We start from the raw sequence: 22821 nt of genomic DNA on the forward strand, positions 1-22821 counted from the left end.
CTAAGTCAGTCCATGCATGTTGTTTTTTCCGCCGGGATCCATTGCATCCCGCATTGAGATTAATGGGAGCATTTATGTCAATGCATTTACTTTCGATTGTGCAAGCGCCACAATTAATCAAGTTTTTCGAGATGCTGCATGTAACTTCTAGCGTTGGCTTGGTTCATGGTTCCATATCCCCTAGAGGCTGAAAACACGACAATGAACCAATGGGAAACGATACTAAACGCTTTTCTGCTCAATAGCAAGAAACTAAATAAAAACAGGGAACACCAAGAGCCCCAATAGTGTAATTCGTACTGGACAAGGTGGCAATAAGTTTGTATTGCTAGATACTCACAAGTCAGGGTCACCAGCAGGCAACCACTGTAAAAGCAGGTGGGGAGATTGTCCTGACCCCACTCAGGATTAAGAAGTCGCTCTCTGTAGACAGGAAGAAAGGGTAGCAACCCTCCACCAAGGGTGGACTCAAAATTGTATACAATGAACAGAGGCGCCAAAAGTATAAGATTAGATTAAATGAGCTAAAAAAAACAACTTAAATGACAAAATTGAAGGAGGAAGTGGTGGTCTTACCTCCCTCAAGCAGACACGACAACGACTGCGATTCAGACAGTCAAACACATTTATTAGGAACTCCAAAAAGAAATGCAACGCGTTTCGCAGGTTCAACCCCGCTTCATCAGGCAATATAGGGAGGAGTATCAAACAATCTGCACAAGGATTCAAATTAAGCGCCTCTGACGCGTTGCATTTCTTTTTGGAGTTCCTAATAAATGTGTTTGACTGTCTGAATCGCAGTCGTTGTCGTGTCTGCTTGAGGGAGGTAAGACCACCACTTCCTCCTTCAATTTTGCCATTTAAGTTGGTTTTTAAGCTCATTTAATCTAATCTTATACTTTTGGCGCCTCTTTTCATTGTATACAATAGCAAGAAACTGTTTGACATCGGTGAAATGAGCCACCAGCAGCCGGCTGTGTGAACTGGCCCTGGAATCCAAACTTCTCCCTGCCGTACCAATCCCCCCCTTTGCCCCGACACGCATGCATAATAGCGCAGGGACCAGAGTAATATATACCGGCTCCAGTGCTGCTTGTCTCCTGTATGCTGCACACTTTCGGCTGCCATTTGGCGGCTCCCGATCACGTGACTTGCACTTGTCGGTTATGTGATCGGGAGCCAGCGCACAGCAGCAGAAAGTGTGATGTATGGAGGAGACATACAGTGCTGGAGCAGGAAAGCATTACTCCACTACCTGTGCTACTCTGCATCTTGGTAAGGAGAGGGAGGAGAAGTGGGCCCCCACAGCTCCGGGCCCCCCAGTGGTTGCAGAGGCTATTTTCATGCTTCTGCCTGTATACCTAACCCTAACCTTTACACACCTACTGTATGTCTATCACCAATATTCATTTTTTTAACTATCTCTAACATTAACCCAAACGCTCTCAATGACTTTCCTAACACATCAGTCCCACCATATTTTATATATCTTTTGAGTGTATTTTACACTTGTATTTGTTTTCTAGTTGGTACAGTTGTATATTATCTGCTCTTATGAAAGTTTGCATGATGAAAACATCATGGGCCAGGCAGGCAGCCAATCACGATGATCACTTGTTTCATGGAAAGCGTACAGCTACAAATGCTCTTTTCTCGACACGTGGACCTCAAAGTATATTTCCTCTAAATTTCACCAAGTATCCAGTGACTGTAGTACATCACTCTTGCTTTCAGCCCTTGTCTTGCCTATGGATTTTGAATAAGGATTTGCCGGTAAGTGAAGTGCCCAGGGAGTCTACAATGGGATCAGGCAATGGAAAGCTCATACATCATCTGGGCACACACAGGATAAAGCAGTTCATTAGCCAGACCTGGCTCTTTTTTCATGAAATCCCACATTGTCTTACAGCGCCAGTTTGCGCAGCATGCACAGGGCCAGCAGCCAGGGTGTCAGGAAGGATGCTGAGGTCTGCATGGTAACTTCAAGGCCCTTTCTGGGGGTTTAATCTTAAAAAGAAACCTCCACTTTCAGTAAAAGAGATTTAGCATAATTGATGTGCGGGCCAGTTTCTAAAAGAAATGGAACCTGAAGTAAGAGGGGTATGGAGGCTGATATATTTATTTCCTTTTAAACAGTGTCTGTTGCCTGGCAGTCCTGTTGATCTTCTGGCATCAGTAGTGTCTGAGTCACAACCCTGAAACAAGCATGTGGCTAATCTAGTCAGAGCATCTGATCTGTTTGTTTGTTTGGAGTCTATGCCTAAAGGTAGCCATACACTGGTCGATTTGCCAACAGATTCGACCAACAGATAGATCCCTCTCTGATCGAATCTGATCAGAGAGGGATCGTATGGCTGCCTTTACTGCAAACAGATTGTGAATCGATTTCAGCCTGAAACCGATTCACCATCTGCTGAGCTGCCGCTGTCGCCTTTTCCCCCCCACATACATTACCTGAAGCCTGATGCCGGGCATCTTCTCCGCATCACGGCATCCGTGTATAACTTTCTGTCACTCCAGTGACAGCAGAAGTTCAAATAGAGCGCCCTCTATTTGTACTTCCGCTGTCACTGCAGTGACACAGGAAGTTATACACGGATGCCGAATGCCGTGATGCGGAAGGTGATGCCAGCCGGGAGCCAGAAGGTGATGCGGAGAAGATGCCGGGAGCCAGCTTCAGGTAATGTATACCTGCGTCGATCGTACGCCGCTAGCGATACGCTCCCTACTTGATCTATGGTAATTTCCTGCACGAAGCGATCGACGGGACCGATCTATTTCGGGACAAAATAGATCGAAATCTAGCATTTAGCGTGAACGATGTGACAGTAGATTTGATCCCAGTGATCGAATCTGCTGTCGATCGGCGGGTAATCGGCCTAGTGTATGGCCAGCTTAAAAGTATTTAGAGAAACAGGACCAGAAGGACAGCCAAGCAACTTGCATTGTTTAAAAGAAAATAAATATTTCAGCCTTCATATGCCTTTCACCTCGGGTTCCCTTTAAGTAGAAACTAATTTCCAGGTACCATTCCATCCGGAACTTTCGGTCCTCACATGAAACACTCCCACCCCTCGATTTTGGTCTCCTCCTTTCACTCCTGCATGCAGTACCCTTTAAAGCAAAGAAATCGTTTTTTTAAAGGTCATTATGCTATTACTTATCTTTTAGAGCAGAGAGGAAGCTCTGGGTTTAGGTCCGCTTTAAGCTTGAGTAGAATAACCGATAATATTCTGTTACCGCAGTTCTAAAATATTCAGAGGGGAGAGCTTAATAGCAGGGCCAAGTGTGTACAAATTTAGTAATCGCTCTGCTAATTGAAACACCTTGTACTGTGCTAAAATCGAATGCCCACCATTTTCCTGCATTATAAATCCTAACAGCAGATTGGTACATAATCTTTTTACTGGTGAAAAAGCCGTAATATCAGACGATGATTAATAAACCTCACTACACTAATAATTATTGCTAATTAATCGTCGGACTTAACCCGGCAAATGGAAAGCCCACCAGCAAACAGAACTAATGGCTGCGCCAAGCACTTTTTACATTTGCGGGGAATAAAAAAGAAATACCGGTTTGTAATAACGCTGCCATTCGCCCCATGCCACGTGCCGCGGATCCACGTGGATGGCTTGGTTGGTGGCTTCACATACTAATGAGGGAATTTTTCCCCCCTCAGATTCAGCATTACTCGCTAAAAGCTTTAATTCTGATCATTAAATCAGTCGGCTACATCAAAGGAGACACTTAATGGATTTAGCTTTTTTTTTTATATCCACAATTAAATGCTTATTCCTGTCTGATTGTGCTAATTAAGTTATTTTAACTGTGCTGGCACAAAAGATCTGCTCTTAGGCTTTATGGGGTGAAACGCTGAAATATTCAGCAGTAAACAAATACCTCCAAGTTGGTAACTTGAAGTTGTGTCTATAGAACGTGTACCCTTATCATTTAAAGGAGAGCTCCGGAATGCGTCAAAACGTAAAGTATTCTGTCAGTTCGATCAGCTATTGCAAATGACATTTGATTATTGTTTTTCTGCTAACCTATACCATACAGAAAACATCAAAGGAAAGATAATGGCGGCACTGGATCTCAGCAGAAGCTTACACCTTGATTGCAAACAGGCCAGCATTGATACCACGGTTAGCAGTAGGGGTGGGCGGAGCCTGACAGCCGTTTTGCGGTTAACCGCTTCCTCAGAGGTCAAATCACTAAATAAAGGTGTAACTTTCTACTGAGATGCATTGTCACCATTCTCTTTCATTTGATGATTCATGCTTCTGCTGAAGCCTGCATGTATCTCCTACACTACTATGGCCGCAGGTCCTACTGCTATACAGCATCTAGTGCCAGTCTTGCTTTTCTCCTGGTTGTAAGCCATACAGAAAACAGCCTTTCTGCTGTTGTCATCACTGCCTAGCACATGCATGGGCAAACTTGGCCCTCCAGCTGTTAAGGAACTGCAAATCCCACAATGCATTACAGGAGTCTGACAGCCACAGTCATGACTCATAAAAGCAAATGCATTGTGGGACTTGTAGCTCTGTAACAGCTGGAGGGCCGAGTTTGCCCATGACTGGCCTAGCATGAGATAAGCTGAGTTTTTGTTACACATTTGGTTGTGTTAACCCTGTGTTGAAAGGACAACATCTGAACTGAGAGGGATATGGAGGAGGCCATATTTATTTCCTTTTGAACAATACGAGTTGCCCGGCATTCCTTCTTATCTCTTTGGCTGCAGTAGTATCTGAATCACACACCTAAAACAAGCTTCCAGCTAATTTAGTCAGACTTCAGTCAGAACATCTGAGCTGCATGCTTCTTCAGGGTCTATGGCTAAAAGTATTAAGGCCCGTACCCACCACGCAATTTCTTCAAGGATGTTTCTGACCATCAGTGATTTTTTTGAGGGATGAGCCATCACTTCTACAATCTTGCATCATGGATTCCAGATGCACGATTACGAAAATGACGTTTGGTTACGTGTCGCGATAACAACCATCACGTCGAATTGGATCTTTAAGATCCCCGACGACTCCGCAGAAAGTACCACGATCGCTTATCTTCCCATTCGTGCCCGTCGTGTGCCATCAAGTGACACCGGTACCCACAGGCAGCAAGATGGATTAGGGAACGCTCGTCGTTGGGGGATATTCAGCTTTAGAGGCAGAGGATCAGCAGGACAGCAGGCAACTGCTATTGTTAAAAGGAAATAAATATGGCAGCCTCCATATTCCTCTATCTTCAGTTGTCCTTTAAGTTTATCGCTAGTATAGGATCCTGCAGACTACAGAAGGCTTGTATGGAATTCTTTAAATACATGAAAACTCTCCTTCAAACTGTTAACTCTTGGCCCCGATGGTTTAACTCACCAACGAAATGCCAAAACACTGACACACAAATGGCTGGACATGTGTGCAAATATTGATCTTGTGATGGTCTGCTTGCGCTCCTTGCCCACAGTTATTTGCCAAGTGTTTTGGCCTTATCGATGAATTCACGGTAATCTGAGGCAAGCAAACAAATATAAATTACAAGGCGTTTTATTGGCTTTAAAATTGGCAGGAAGGAAGATTCTGCTGTGAGCGAGGCAGAGGGACGCAACAAATGACTTTATAATACAGACCAGATGGCTGAACCGAGCATTTAGCATTTCAAATTTCCCATAAATATCAGAGATTCTGCCTGATAGGGTTATCTGAGTATGTCAGACCTGCACAGGAAATTGCGATGCGCAGTTTTGCACTTAAGTTTTGCAGGTTTTCGAGTTGGCCCATCAGAATGAATTAACATTCCCAATTCAAGGAAGGATGGATGAAAACTAAGTAGTGCGCTGGCAATTTCACTACTTTTCTGCTATTTTGTGATTTGTCTGTTTCCTAACTTTTCTGGCTGCTGAAATCTATTCTGAAATGATAGGGAAATCGCAAGCATGGGATCATTTACCGGGGTAATTTTGAAATCCAGAATGAAAAAAACACATACTTGCGTATGGGGTGTATTCACTGAATGTCAGTAAAATTGCTGTCTACAGGGAGCGCATGGCAATTTTTACTAGAACTACAGTTGCACAATTAGAATGGCGTTACCTAGTTAGCGCGTACACTGCCACGACACAGCACACTGCAAGCAGTGTAGTGCGTTGTACCCTGGCAACATACGCGTTACCTAGGCATCGCAAGTCAAGCTAAATAGAAATGTGGGATACCTGAGTACCAGTAAAATTGTTGTGCACACTTCGCGCGTAGCAATCTTACTGACATTTCGTGAAAACAACTCAATGAGGTTTAGACAGCAAACATTTCCGGCAACTGTGATTGTGGATAATGCATGGAGTACTCTAAAGCTAGCGATACACAGGTCGATTGTGGCCTGATATGCCAAGCTGATCAATCCCTATTCAATTGGATAGTGATCAATTCCTAACGTAAACGCTAATCTCAATTTCAATAGACTTCAGCAGTGCACGAGACTAGACAAATAACATTTATATTGCGCTTTTCTCCGGGCAGACTCAAAGCGCTTGAGCTGCAGCCATTAGGGTGCACTCTATAGGCAAGTAGCAGTATTTGGGAGTCTTGCCCAAGGTCTCCTTACTGAATAGGTGCTGGCTTACTGAACAGGAAGGGCTGAGATTCAAACACCGATCTCCTGAGTCCACCATTAGTGCCATTCAGCTCCCATCGTTCCTGCCCAGCCCCTCTTGTGAGGAGATTTTGAAACATGTCCACTCAAACTTTTGGTTGATAAACTGCATAAATTCAAACCAAACCAAATCAATCTTTGAACAATAGATTACTGGCAGATGCGATCAAAGTGATTTGTTTGGTCAGAGATCGAATCCAAAGAATGAATACACGTATGACCAGCTTTAGCTGCATAGCCGGCCTTTGATATGAGCGACCGGAGCAGTCGCTCAGGGCGCCGGCTTCTAAGGGGGCGCCTATAGCTGGTTACCTATACTGAGGGCACCTACACCTGATTTCTTATACTGGGGGCACCTATAGCTGGCTACCTTCACTGAAAGCACCAACACCCGGCTACCTATACTGGAAGCACCTACGCCTGGCTACCTATGGGGGGGGGGGGGGGGAATGGAGACCTTCAACTGACTTCCTGAACTGGGGGCACCTATGTTTGGCAACCTATATTGAGGGCACCTACACATGAGATCCTATACTATGGCACCTATACCTGGCTACCTATCTATACTGAGTCTGAGGGCATTTTTTTTTTTTTTTTGGGGGGGGGGACACTGCGGCTATAACGTGTGGTGCAAATTGTCTTTTTTTGTCATTCTAAATGGTGGGGGGGGGGGGGGGGGAGGGGGCGGCTAACTGTCCCACTGATTGTTTTTATTAATATTCCGAAAAGGTTCTAGCCTTCATTTTTAAGTATATTTAAGATACTAAGTATATTTAAGACACTCTTTCCATCCATTTGTGGTTATTAATAGTATTTTTTCAGTTATACATATGTGACGTGTCACAGAGATCTGAGTATTTGGCGTGATGTGTAACAATGTCAAAAAAGGAAGTGTGTGTGTGTGTGTGTGTGTGTGTGTGTGTGTGTGTGTGTGTGTGTGTGTGTGTGTGTGTGTGTGTGCGCGTGCGCGTGCACGCATGCGCAAAGAGGATGAGGGGGGGCACAAAAATCAGATTTCGCTCAGGGCGCTGTGAAACCTAAGGCCGGCCCTGTTTAGATGTCCTCAGTTCATGCATTGCCCTTGGGATTGCAATAGTCTGTGAATGTTGTTGTTTTTTTCTTGCTTATTTTATTCTTTGAAATATTCTTGAAAACTTCATATTTGTGAATTGTGAATTTAAATGGACTTTTAAAAGCTTTATTTCATATCCCCTGCTGTGTTAAAAAGGCCATTTCTGGACAAACTTTAAAAAATGGCATGTCGGTAGGAAACATTATACTTATCTGCCCAGGAAGTCTCCCTCTAGTCCCCAGTCTACCTCTTCTTTCTTCAGGACATTTCTCTTTACCTTTAGTGCTGCTGTCACTCTCAGAGAGGTGACAGAGGCTGCAGGGACGCCCACCCCACAGCACCCCAGACACCTCACTGGTGAGTCACTGAGTAGCCATCTCATCAAGCAAAGCAGCTCTTTTTACTGTACAATTACTGATATCTGGAAGTCTGATAATCTTTCCTCACTAATCAAATCCATCAGGGGACAAGATCAAATCCGAACAAAGAATAAGTAGCAGTGGGCTAGCATTAAAATTCCATAGCTAGAGCTGGCAGATATTGCTGATTGGAGTAGGTCCATCCCTACTTCCTCCAACCACTAGATGTCAGTAAAATAATTGCATTTGTTTGCTAATGTGAATGAACAGTCCACCTGTTGCTTTCCAACAGTGACCTCTGGTGGCCCGAAGAAATGGTAGCTCTCTTTTATCAGCAAAGCCACAGGCTCCAGTTACTGGAGCTGTAATTCCAGTGACAAATGTAGTTTTGCTGAAGTGCTGAGCTCAGCTGATTATAACCACTTTCATGGAGATACTTTACTGCATTTTTTGGTAAGGCATTGAAAAACCTCCCATAGGAGGAGAGAGGAAATATTAAAAGAACGGTTGCATTCACTCGATTTGGTTCGCAAAAGGCTTTGGTGTTTTTTCAGACCATCTTCCTACTGTTAGTTGTCTAAACCAGTTTGCAGGAAACCAAGGGATCTAGCACTTGATACATATGGGAAACAGGTGGCATTTGTCACAAAATGATGACAAGAATGAAACCATATGAAGACAACAATTTACCTTCTAGATATTTAAAGGAAAATTCCAAGGGTTGGCTAGTAGTAACATATAGACTTTATTGTGCAATGTTTTTGTCAGTCTACGCTAGCGTCATTAAATACAAAGTCCCTTCTTGGCTTGTCATGATCTTGAGCATCTATCCTAACTCACCAAGATTGGGGTAGATCACTTAACTGCGGTAATCAGAATAAAGTACATAACTTTCGTATGAGGAATAGAGTGTAACGCATTGTATGAATCTACCCCATTGTATCTTGTACGCGATGAAGCTGGAGTAGATTGGCGAAACACGTTGTTCAGTAAAGTCTATATGTCACTCTGTGCTATCCCTTTGTGTTATCCTTTATCCACCTAGAAGGCAAGTCATAATCCACCTTTTAGTCATTTTATCTTAAACGGCGCCTCTTTCCCACATATATTACATTTTCACATGGCTGTTTGTCTTCATAATAAAGTCCCTTTAAACCAGGTTGTCAACAGGCTACAAAAGCAATTTGCAGTGTTCTGCAGAGACGTGCAGCGTTCGGCACAGCAACCAACGTGGAATGAATGGTCTGATGATGCATACCTCCCTCTCATTAGACTTATTACATTCTATGGGCACACAGTAACACAGAGCAGGCCGTGCAGATGTCTCTGCTCCAGAACCTCTCTTATTTATTCAAACACCATGCGGAGACATACCGTATTTATTCCATACTGACGGGTGGGGGAAATACACTCTTCATATACAGGCATTTTGTTTTTCTGATGGAACTGAGTGTGCATCTGAATGAGCTTATTACAAAACATCATTTCATATGGAAATCGCAGCAGATTTTCTGTTCTTATTATTTTTGTCTCTCTCGTGTTTTGAAACGGGGTTTGGGAGATGCTGGTAGTCGTGTTTAGATGCTTATGAATCTCAACCATGAAAGGCTTTATGTGAATGAGCCGTGGATGGGGTTATCTGCCTTTTGGCTGTAAATCATTAAAACTAAGGAATGTATCATCATATTGAGTGGATTCTCTTTTTTATTATTATTTGGATTGCTTCATACCTTTTTTTTTTCTCTTTTTTGTGTGCATTCTTTATATAGAATAACAATCATGTTGATGGGGACTGTATAAGTTAGATGATAATGTTGTCCTTAGCTGCACGCTAGGGTTTGCCCAGATAAAAAACGAGCTCTCTAGAGATGATCAGTTGGCAGAGGCGTATCTCAAGGGGTGCAGGCATGTGCCTGCCCCTGTGCTGTGCCCCCATGCCTGCCACTGTGCTGCACCCCCATGCCTGCCACGGTGCTGCACTGCCATGCCTGCCTCATTCCTCCCCATCACTCAGACCTCAGATCAGATTAATTCTGTTATCTGGGTAACATGGCTACTTAATTTATGTATGTAGGGTACACTTGGCTTAGCATTCGACAAGAGGACAGAGAGGGAATGAGATATTTAAACAATTACTATTACTATTACTATTACTAGGAGGACTGGGTACCCCTTTCTGGCAGAAATTTCAAGAGGTCAAGGATAGGGTTGGCAAATTTTGCAGAAAAGAGTCAGCTCCTGATCCCTCTGACCACTAGAGGTCACTAATAGGAGATGAGGTTTCTGCCATTGTAAATGAGCAGTTCATCTCCTGCCCACCTCTAGTGACCTTTAGTGACTAGATATAGTCTAGGAACTAGGCCAATTGTTAGGAAGTGCATTTGATTGGCCCAGATGAATTTGCATGCAAACTGGAAATCTTTTCATCTCCTTGACCATCTCTACCAATGGTCAGAAGGAGCAGTAGTTGTCTTCCATCAACAAGCCTGCAGGCCCCAGTTACTGGAACCGCGGGAACTCTGTAATGTTGGTGACAACTGTAGCTTGCATGGAAACTGGTAGAAGGCCGATTATGGTCAACAGTATAGAGGAGAGTGGTGAAGGTGGATAGAATATTTTGTAATGCATGGAGGTACTCGGTGGCGTAACTATAATTCATGGGACTCCCCAGCGAAACTTTGATGGGCACCACAGTGTTCACACCCCTTCCCTTGCCTACCCTTTTTGCCCTTTACGGCCCATCTCACAAGGGTTATAAAACAGGTGTGGCCATCGTAATCTTCACACCCATAACAAGAGTAGCCACAAATACACTGGATCTGAAGTATAGTCCCCTATATCGGAAGAAGGAAAGGTTGGTAGTTCAAGCCCCAACAGCTCTGGGCCCCCTGCGATCGCAGGGGCTTTTCCACTTTAATTACGCCCCTGGAGGTACTCTTTCACAGATCAAAAATAACTATTGTAATCATAAAAAGTACCAATAACACAATCTGATTATCTCAAAGTAAAATTCATTTGTTTAAACTGCCAATGGGCTGAGCCGTGTTAGAAATGGTGTCACAACGCTTTGTAGGTTATCCGCTTGTCTAGTAACCTGGCTGTTGGCAACTGTTTCTTAATGGCCCCGAGGGGACCTTCCTGTCAGCGCAGCGTCTGATTTTTCTGCAAGGCAGATCATTTGCTGTGGTCCAGGTAGAGTCTAATGTGTAGCTTTTATACATCCAGCATGCAGAATGAGCTATGCAGCCGTGATCTTGCCACAGGCTCGCCAGGACGTCATCTCCCTGGTGGCCGCTGCTCTTGTTTCTGTGGCTTGCTGTCTCTAGCAATGAAACACAATAACAAGAGAGCTGCAGGGCTAGCGCTGCATGAATTTCAAACTTACCTCGATGAATGCATTCATTTCTTTAGTGTTTTATCTTTTTTTATATTTTGTGCAATACAAATCACTTGCATTGAGGCAGACCTGGGACAAGGTCCTTCAGCACCCAAGGCTGAGACACCAAAGTGCGCCCCTCCATCCCTCCCCCCCAGCCGTCACACACTGATTGCTACTAGACTAAGAGGCGCCCCAGGGCCCCCAACCTCCCTAATACCTTAATCTCTAGTTATCTGACTTGCAGTCACTGCCATGTATCCCCTTTTACTATTTCTTTCTGCTTCAAACACAATTGGGAATGACAGCTGAATGAATTGTGCGCCCCCTCCTATACTGCGCCCTGAGGCTGGAGCCTCTCCAGCCTCTGCCTCGGCCCGGCCCTGCATTGAGGATCTGTGGTTTGAAAAACGTGCTCCCTCAAAAGAACTAATGTGAGATAGTGCTGCAAGCACAAAGGCTGGTACGCACATCCAGTTTTGAGGCCTGGGACCCACTAGAGCAGTTTCAGCAGCTACTTGGAATTGCCGAAGATCACCAGCAATTGCTCTGCTTGCAGCCTGCAATGTTAAAGTGCCTCTGAGATGAACAGTAGTGCAGCATTTATACTTACCTGGGGCTTCCTCCAGCCCTCTGCTGGCCGAGGGCTCCCTCGCTGTCCTCCCAGGCTTCTCTGTTATCTTGTGGTCAGCTTCTGAAATTTTTCCAGTAGCGATCCGTCGTGTATAGCCTCGATGCGACTGGCTGACTATAGCTGTGGTACTTGTATTGGCCTGAGGATGTGGGCTTGGACACAGGAAATGCTTTGCCTGTGCTAAATAAATCTTATTGTCGTTATTGAGGTAAGCCACCTCACTTTTTATGCTTTTAGTGTTTTTTTTTACCTAGTTTTATTTATACCTGGGCACCTCTTTACCCTTTTGTGCTGTATATACTCCCCACCAAAGTTGGAGGGGTCCTTCCTGGCCTCACTTGGTTGACACCAATGTGAGAGCCAGTCCTTTTTCACCAAAGGGAGCGACCACTTCCAGCCCCACCTGGACACCCCAAGGAGAGTCGGGTTTATTGTCTCCACCTGCCTCCAGTGGTTGGTTGCCCCTATTGCAACCCACTTTTGTGAGCAGCCATTCTGTAATTCACATTTTCCCTGCTGCAACCAAAAACATACTATGCTATTTGGGCTCCCATTGTCTTTGAGTCTTTTTCTCCAATAGGGTGTCCTGGCACCCCCCACCTCTTCCACGGAGAGAGTGAGAGGAACAGGAAGTCCCATGGAGAATTTATGGAGGTTAACAACAATTTGAGATGTTCAGTAGATAGACAGTGTCCACCTGTCACTTTGTATCCATAATGTTAATGTTTGATTGCTGAGGCACCATTCGGCATTGAACGGAATGTTTTCTCATAAAAATGCTGGCTCAATCTGCCACTGGCAGCCTCCATTTTGTGTAGGCCCCAGGTGTATTCTGGGACTTCTGTCACATGCGTGGATAATATCACCACCAATTACTTTTCACAGCTGAATACACAGTTAAAAAAAAAACAGCAACATATGAAATGAACCCAGTTACTAATGAGTTCAGGCCAAACGAATGAAATACACATAATTTATATATGCTTCACGCACAACTACACTGCCAAAGGCTTTGTGGAAAATTGTAACTTGGCCATTTAGCTTACAGAGTTTCAGGAAGTGGCTTTCTTTTTAAGCGTGCAGGCTTTCCAGTTTTATAGTGAGCAATAGTTTATGCAGGAATAATGGATGGATTGTTTTATGCAGGCCGTATTAGTCAGGAAAAACAAAACAGATATGTGCTCGTTTATCCAGGAATTTCGGAAAGGCCGTCAACTTTGAACACTTTTTAAAGCAAACCTGTCTAGTATCTGGGTGACCGAAACTCAGCATATGTTGAAAACCAAATCATTCCAGTTAATTTTATTGAAAAAGTGCATGTCAGTTGTATAATAAATAGGGGGAGCAAATCACAAATATGTGCTAATCCTAACCTATATCATAGCCGAACCCAGACACCTATTAATTTATAATTTAGGTGTTACTTATATCCATAATTTAGCTATATAATAGCCAACCAATATCCAAAGACTGATAGGAAGTGGGTAGAATTCTTACAATCTTGAAAAATTAAAGAACAACAATTGCAAATATATATTTTTTTTATTCATGACGCATTTCGCCAGTAATTAGCACCCTCAGCTCCTGCTGGTATTTCATTAAGATATTCACCTGATGAAGTTGGCTCCGCACCAGCAAAACGTGTCATGAATAAAGTTTAGAGTTTTAATTTTGGCTCTTATTTTTTCAACACTGTAAAAATGTTACTCATTCACTAAAACTCCCTTGGTACCTCTTTAGCCACACCTGTTGTTCACTTTGCCACTTACTCCCTCAGTAGGAGAAAGCTGTACCCCTTTCCTTGGTATACACCCATCAGTGTTACCACATAAGTGGAAACCTTTCAAGAGAGCAACCAACAAAGAAAAAACAGTTGCAACACCAAATAAGAGGTTGATTGAAAGAAATATCCCTAAAATCTACATAGATTGTCTGTTGGACAACACAAACCATGCAAGCAGCATTCTTAAGCCCCATACCCACCTTAAGATTCTTGCAGCAATCCTACCCAACGTCTGGCAAGATAGTTTAACATAAGCATGTCAAACGATGCTGCCCCCATGGCGATCCTGCGTCGTTAAGCGATGGACACGGCGGACCGGATCTTTCAGATCTCCGATGACTCTGCACAAAGTACCGTGATCACTTACTTCCTGTTAGTGCCTGTCGTGTAGTTTTGTGAAGTCTTGAGCAGGAAGAGGCATTGACTTTGATTGGGTGAAGTTTGAATGTTACTGCACATTTGGTAATCCAAATTGAACTTCAGATAGCAAGGCATAAACTGGAGTGTAGACTTGCTTCAAAGCGTGATCAGATAGCATGGAATACCAAGCCTTACCATTAATAAGCCAATGTATCGAGCAGTGTCGAGCTAATTCAATAACCCACGTATGCTAATGCCTATGACCCCCACCGGTGTCATTTTTCTTTCTTTTGATGTTCAGCAATACTAGAACACAAATTGACTTGATGAGGTAATGCATTTTTTTTCCTCCATAGAAGACCCATTACCTGCCTACTCTAACCAGTGATATCATCGTTGTGTTGATCCCAGTGGACCCCCGACGTACATTCATCTTGTGCTTTAAGAGAGTCTGATACAAGACTGTTGAAGGCTGCATCAGAAATTATAAGCAGAAAATGTTATCTAGGACAGAATTCTATATCACCGCTATTTATACACAGCGGCAGTCATTTTTATTTTTTTTTTTTAAAGGGGCAGGTTTTTTATTTCCTCCGTATATGTAAATATACCCGAAAAAAAAAATGAGTACAAATGGACAAGGATGTTATTACGTTAGCTTTTGAAATGGAGATAATAATTGAATTTGCTTGCGCCGCTTACTAGATACATTTTAAAAGCACATACATCTTGCAATTAAAGAGCGGCGGCCATTTGACTTGAATGATTGAATTTCACGTAGAGGCGAGCGGAATATTTTATGGAAAGATGATTACAATCAGCCCTTTTTTTTTATCTTTTTGTGTGATGCCATATTTATTTCTCTCCAGTATTGTAAGCTTTATCATGCTAAATTAGATCTGTTAAATTAATTTCATTGCTGTTTTCTTTTCTTTGCTTATAGCGCCTGCCGATCTCTGCCTCTTATTCTCCATTTATATTCTTCTTTCCATTATCTATCTTGATTCGCTGTTATATCATCTGTTGAGCAAAGAATAACATGTTGATCTTTGCTTGCCAGGCCAATAAGCAGCAAACAACATAAGCTGCCCATTGCGTTCATTCATTTCCCCTTGGATATTTTGGTACGGTGGCCAACATAGCGCTAGGGTGGGCAATCAATCTATCATTGTAATAGAGCCGTTCTCATTGTAGGTTGCCTGGGAGATGGTTTAGAGTGCATGGGCCTGTGCCAAAAGTTGACAAATTAATATGGAATCCAACTGCTCAACTGTACAGCCCAGGAACTAATAGGCTATTTTTAGGTACCATTTTCATTAACAGTAAAGAGTAAAAAACCTCAATAGTTAGGCTCCAGCTGTAATCTTTAAGGTCTGTTGGCTACCTGTCTTTGGGAATTTGTTTCAGCTCTGGCTTTTACTTTTAGTAGTGAAGGCAGGCATAGCATGTTGGCAACTGGTAAGGGGTCCAAACATTGTGTTTATCTACTCAGTGGCCAATCAGAAGCAGATGTTTGATTGCTTGGATTCTGTAAAAGCCAGTGTGAAGCCAAGTTTTGATAGAGCACTCTTACAGCACTAATCGTGTTCCAGGTCACACCAAGTACACCTAACCATCACTTTGCATTGAGATTTAGGCCCTTATTTAATTCACTTTTTCTCCTACAAGATGTTCTGTTTAAAATAACTTTACGACACTCTGCAAATGAAAAAGTACCAAAAAGTAGGTGGAAAAGTACTATCAAAACTATTCTGAGTATTTTCTTGCTTGCTGGTGGCCTAAAAGACATTTCATTGCTAAGGTGTAAAAATATCTTGTGTGAGAAATCTTAGCAGAAAAAGTGAATTGATTATGGGCCTAGGAGATATTTCTTCATTTTTTTAAATAACTTTTCAGCACTCTGCAATTGAAAAAGTACTACAACATGGGTAAAAAGTACTGTCAAAATTATTTTGATTGTGTTCTTGGACATTTTATTGACAAGTTGTGAAAATATCACCTAGGAGAAAACTGGAAAAGGGAATTGCATATGGGCTAATAAGGAGCTGATGTATTGGACACCATCACTGAGCCCTGTTGCACACATGCAGTCAGTTGAGTAGCTGACGAAGCACTGTGTTGCTATGTCCGGGGGTGACGAGTGCCGTATGTGTGACGTCACACAGTTAGTGGGGGAGCGGCACAAACTATGGGATCGGCGGGGGATCAGCATCACTGGGGTTGGGTACATCTGTCCGACAGATCACTCACGGGTTTGGCGCAAGGGGTCATCTGGTGCCGTACACATGCCTGATTGTCGGCTGAGGTGGTCATTAACGGCTGCCTCAGCCGACTTAAAAGTCAGGTGTGTGTACAAGGGTTTAGTCCTGATCCGGCAGAAGGGTGTACACATCTAGGATTGTTATCTTATCTGCTCAGATTTATTCATTTTGTCATCATTTTGACTTCTTTGGAAACCCTCAAGTTGCCACAAATGCAGCTTCTTCTTGACGTCATTGCTTCCTTGCATTTATGATGATGTCAGGTTGCAGTCAGCTATGAAAAGTCATGCCATGCTTATTAATCATTGCAAATAAGGTTTCCATGGGGCCCGGCACCCACGCTGCACGGCAGCCTGATCTGCATTCCACATCTCTGAGATAAACGTGTTTTCACATTTCACCAGCAATCATGGGGGCGCGGGGTTCACTGAAGATCAGCACTTTCACGCTGTTGCCAAGAATAGTTGCCTATCAGAGCAGATCACATAAACTTTTAAAAAAAATTTTTAAAGAATTGTACACAGTTGACACTCGAAAAATTAGGATATTGTGCAAAAGTCCATTTATTTTAGTAATTCAACTTAAAATGTACCTGAGAAGTCAAAATAAAAAATGTGATACTTACCCGAGCCTTCCTCCAGCCTCATAAGCACCATTGTGTCCCTTGACGTCCTCCTGAGTGCCACCGTTCAGCCGCAATCACTCCCATTAATCTGGCTCAGTCGCGCCAGTCGGCACTTCTGCGCATGCGCAGCCCCTCCGCTTGAAATATCTCGCTTTGCATGTAATAAGTCTATTTCATATATTAGAGTATTTTTTGGGAATATAAGACACACTCTTTCGTCTTATATGCTGGAGCACCTTATATTCAAAAACACTACGATAGTTTAAACTATTAAGCTGAATTACTGAAATAAATGGACTTTTGCACAATATTCTAATTTTTTAAGTTTCACCTATATACCAGTATATACTATGTGATGATAGTACATCTTTTACTAAGTTTTGAAACTTGATACAATAGAAACATTTTGTCTAACCAAGTCCTCGCCCTGTTTTTCCTCCTCAGATATGACTACGTGGAAGTGTATGATGGGGAGAATGCCAGCGGACGCCTCTTGGGGAAATACTGCGGGAAGATTGCGCCACCAGCGCTGCTCTCTGTTGGACCTTCCTTGTTCATCAAATTTGTCTCAGACTATGAAACGCATGGTGCTGGATTCTCCATTCGTTATGAACTCTTCAAAACAGGTCAGTCTCAAAACCACAATGTTTGTCATTGGCAGAGACGGTTTCTATCTTTTTATTTGCTTTGTGATTGGCTGATGTCAAATCAGTTGTAAAATATCAGGAACCCGGTTCACAGACTCGTATTGCTCAGATGGCGATCATCTCTTATAGTTCTTCATCTGCCCCACCCCTTGCCTTGCGACCAGCATGATGAAGTCCAGCTCACCAGATAATGCTGTTCACTCCTTCAGCTGCCTGGTTAAAGAAATACTCCATTAAAGAGGAGCTGTTAGGTATAAGGTCTCAGAGAAAAAAAAACACATATATCAGTAGCTAAATATTGGCTGTACTTACATTACATATGCATTTCACTGTCCACAGAATTTTTATATAGTATTTGCAGAGAATGATGCTCCTGACAGCTCATGGCAGGTTCCATGTTTGTCTGTCTCCTATGAAGCCAATTGTGTTGTCATGTCCTCCCTGCTTCCTGATGATTCCACTCACAAAAAAGATCGTAATGGACAACACTACTGTGCAGTGAATATTAATTAGCCATGTGGCTAGGAACAATAGCGGACTCATGCAGTATACTCTGCCCTGTGATTTTTCAGTGCTGTGAGCTGGGCTGCATTACAAGCTGCTGTAATATGAGCCTGTAACTTCTCACTAGCAGCCGAGGGGAGGACCCAAGGTGGGGAGAAGTAGCCCCAGAATGCTTTGCAGTATGTTATGCGGCCTCTCGTCCTTTTAAGAGCTTGGGAATAACAGCCTTGCTGTTCAGCACACATCAAAAGTAAGAGAGATTTTTAACTTCAGTATTTCCTTTTTGGCTTCCTTCTAAACTGTTTAACACGGGAGAATAGAGGTTTAAATTAGCTTTTGCAGCCTGACAGTTACTCTTTAAAGAGGAGCTGTTAGGTATAAGGTCTCAGAGAAAATAAACACATATATCAGTAGCTAAAGATTGGCTGTACTTACATTACATATGCATTTCACTGTCCACGTTTGGATTTCACAGAATTTGTATATAGTATATGCAGAGATAGATGCTCCTGACAGCTCATGGCAGGCTCCATGTTTTTCTGTCAAATGTGTCCTCATGTCCTGCCTGCTTCCTGATCACAGATAAGCTCCTACTTGAACAACACAGTGTGCAATGAATATTAATGAGCCATGTGGCTAGGAACAATAGCTGACTCCTGCAGAGTACTCTGCCCCGAGATTTATCAGTGCTACACGCTGGACTGATTACAAGCTTCTGTAACGTCTCATTAGCAGCCGAGGGGAGGGCCCCAGAATGCTTTGCAGTTTAGTATGCGGCTTGCGTCTTTATGGGTCTATAACAGACTTGCTGATAAGCACACATCAAAGGTAACTGAGATTTTTATCTTCACTAATGGCTTTTGAGCTTCCTTCTAAACTGTTTAACACAGGAGAATAGAGGTTTAAATTAGCTTCTGCAGCCTGACAGTTACTCTTTAAGTGTCATTGTATTGGGCATTCAGTAAAAAACACCTTTAGACCTTATTAGAAAAATGTCCTAAATTTATCAGCTGCAAACCCCCTCTAAAATTTATGCATGCAATACAACAAGGCTGGCACTTCCATCATTTTCAAAGACTAAATTGATGCAGACAGTATGCCAATGTTTTGGGACACGCCCTTCTTCAGGGCAAACAAGTCTGTCGGTAACAGCAATATGACATTTGCCACAGCAGTAGTCAACACTGCACTCGCCAATATCAAATACCGTATTTTTCGGACTATAAGACGCACTTTTTCTCCCCCAAAAGTGGAGGAAAAAAGTCAGTGCGTCTTATAGTCCAAATGTACGTAGCAGTGCCTATGTTTTTTCTAGTCCCCGTGTCTGGTGTCCCCCTGTGTGCTGTGTCTGCGTGTCCTATTAACGTTATTGAATGAGGAGACCATCAGATATTATACTGCAGTAATCAGAATAAATTAAAAGCACGTGTGTAAGGAATGATGGCAGATCGCTGCATTAGCTTACCGAAGAGGAAGGAATGGAAGAAATACAGCGCAAACGCCACCGCTACCATGTGGCTTTCACTAGGTTAGATGACAACAAAGCCATTGACCATTCAGGTGGGGGAGCGCTGCCCGAGTCAGCCAATCCCAGCGCATACGGCTACTGCCGGTTTGTTACACCGCCCGATAGTCCCGAGGGCGGGATCATGCTCGTCATTGCGGCCAATCACTGCACGCCCTCAGTAGCTGGGAGTGCAGTGATTGGCCGCAATGACGAGCATGATCCCGCCCACGGGACTATCGGGCGGTGTAACAAACCGGCAGTAGCCGTATGCGCTGGGATAGGCTGACTGAGGCAGCGCTTCCCCACCTGATTGGTCAATGGCTTTGCTGTCATCTAACCTAGTGAAAGCCGCATGGTAGCGGTGGCGTTTGCGCTGTATTCCTTCCATACCTTCCTCTTCGGTAAGCTAATGCAGCGATCTGCCATCTTTCCTTACACACGTGCTTTTCATTGTTGTTCTCTCACTCGGCGCTGGTTCAGCGCCCTGATTACTGCACCATATTAATATCTGGTGGTCTCCTCATTCACTAATGTTAATGGCAAACACAGACACCGCAAACAGGGGGACACAAGGACCCGGGGGGGGGGGGGGCAGTGCATGACATAGAAGGACACCAGAGAACACGGGGACAGAGAATGACACAGGGGGGACAGCAGAGGACACAGGGGGACAGATAAGGACACAGGGGGGGCAGCAGAGGACACAGGTGGACAGAGAATAACACAGGAGGACATAGAGGGACACCAGAGGACACAGGGGGACAGAGAATGACAGAGGAGGAGGGACACCAGAGGACACAGGGGGACAGATAATGACACAGGAGGACATAGAGGGACACCAGAGGACACAGGGGGACAGAGAATGACACAGGGGGACAGAGAATGACACAGGAGGACAGAGAATGACACAGGGGGACAGAGAATGACACAGCAGAACACAGGGGGACAGAGAATGACACCGGAGAACACAGGGGGACAGAGAATGACACCAGAGGACACAGGGGGACAGAGAATGACAGAAGGACATAGAGGGACACAGGGGGTCAGAGAATGACACAAGGGGACACAGAATGACATAGGGGGACAGAGAATGACACAGGGGGACACCAGAGAACACGGGGACATAAGAGGACATGGGGACACCAGAGGACACAGGGACAGAGAAAGAATGACACAGGGAGACACCAGAGAACACATAAGGCGAGGGTGGAAGGGCCATAAGATGCCCTTGCACTACAGATGCACCAGGTTTAGTATATATATTATATATATTTTTTTTCCCTGGATTTTGTCCTCTAAAAACAGGTGCGTCTTATAGTCCGGAGCGTCTTATAGTCCGAAAAATACGGTAAGTCTTTGAAAATAAAGGAAGTGCCAGCCTTTTTGTATCACTTTTAATAATGAGTCAGACAGGGCCCGAATAGTGTTACACTTAAAGAGACTCTGTAACGACAAAAAGATCCCCTGGGGGTACTCACCTCGGGTGGGGGAAGCCTCAGGATCCTAATGAGGCTTCCCACGCCGTCCTCTGTCCCACGGAGGTCTCGCTGCAGCCCTCCGAACAGCCGGCGACTGTGCCGACTGTTCAATTCAATATTTACCTTTGCAGGCTCCAGCGGGGGCGCTGTGGCTGCTTTCGCTCCGAAGGAGGCGGAAATACCCGATCTCAGTCGGGTCCGCTCTACTGCGCAGGCGCCGGAGACTTGCGCCTGCGCAGTAGAGCGGACCCGACTGAGATCGGGTATTTCCGCCTCCTTCGGAGCGAAAGCAGCCAGAGCGCCTGCGCAGGAGCCTGCAAAGGTAAATATTACGTCACCGCTGTACGGAGGGCTACAGCGAGACCCCCGAGGGACGGCAGACGGCGTGGGAAGCCTCATTAGGATCCTGAGGCTTCCCCCATCCGAGGTGAGTACCCCCCAGGGGACGTTTTAACGTTACAGATTCTCTTTAAAGAGAATCTGTACTCTAAAATGCTTACAATAAAAAGCATACCATTCTATTCATTATGTTCTCCTGGGCCCCTCTGTGCTGTTTCTGCCTCTCCCTGCTGCAATCCTGGCTTGTAATTGCTAGTTTTAGGCATTGTTTACAAACAAAAGACATGGCTGCTAACCAGAGTGTGATAGGCTGAGAGGAGAGCTTGGAGAGGGTGTGTAAAGCTTCTGCCAATGACAAGCAGTGCTGCACATTCCACACATTCCAGCCTGAGCCCCACAGAGCCGACAGAGGAAAGAAGATAAGATTTATTACAGAGACAGTGCAACTAGAAAAGGCTGCAGTATGCCAGAGCACATTAGAACAGGTATAAGAACTTATAGGATATAGATGAAATAAGGCTCAACATTTTGTTACAGAGTCTCTTTAAAGACAATAGCAGGATGGGGAAATGCCTGAGAGAAACTATTTATTATTATCTCATCAGGGGTGTAAAAACACATTCTTCTATTTTAAGTGTGGGGGATTGTTCCACCTGATATATCTAAGAAGATCCTTTTATTTAAAGTAAATCCTGGAGTTCTCCTTAAAGATCACATGACCAGACTTTTAAAAATCTGATTCTAAGCTTCTGGAACCTTCTTTGACACACATGAGGTAACCTTTGGACACACGGTTATTAAGCTGCCAGATGGTATGTATATTTAAATACTTGCCTGGAATTACGCTTTAAAAACAGATTAACAGCAACAAGAAAACAGCTATTAGCAATATTTCTAACACGACAGTTTATCAGCATCCGCAGCATAATTCTGGGGGAATTGTGGCCCTGCCTGTGTCAGGAATCCTGCAGCTAAATTCCTGAGGCCTGATAAATGCTGTTTGATTTTCTCTGCTTCTGGTATTGCTCTGCAATGTATAAAACGCTTGTTTCTTTAGATATTGTTTAAAGATAATCTGTATTGTTAAAATCGCACAAAAGTAAACATACCAGTGCGTTAGGGGACATCTCCTATTACCCTCTGTCACAATTTTGCCGCTCCTCGCCGCATTAAAAGTGGTTAAAAACAGTTTTAAAAAGTTTGTTTATAAACAAACAAAATGGCC

General features: G+C 43.8%; 1 protein-coding gene across 1 annotated transcript in view; it reads left to right on the forward strand.

Moving 5' to 3' along the window:
• Positions 1-22821, forward strand: part of NRP1 (neuropilin 1) — a 250074-nt gene that overhangs the window by 71934 nt on the left and 155319 nt on the right. The window contains exon 3 of the mRNA XM_068235766.1: positions 17566-17747. Coding sequence (XP_068091867.1) covers positions 17566-17747 — 182 coding nt within the window. The remainder of the gene's footprint in view (positions 1-17565; positions 17748-22821) is intronic.

This window comes from Hyperolius riggenbachi, chromosome 5 (genome assembly GCF_040937935.1).
Source record: "Hyperolius riggenbachi isolate aHypRig1 chromosome 5, aHypRig1.pri, whole genome shotgun sequence".
NCBI lineage: Eukaryota > Metazoa > Chordata > Amphibia > Anura > Hyperoliidae > Hyperolius > Hyperolius riggenbachi.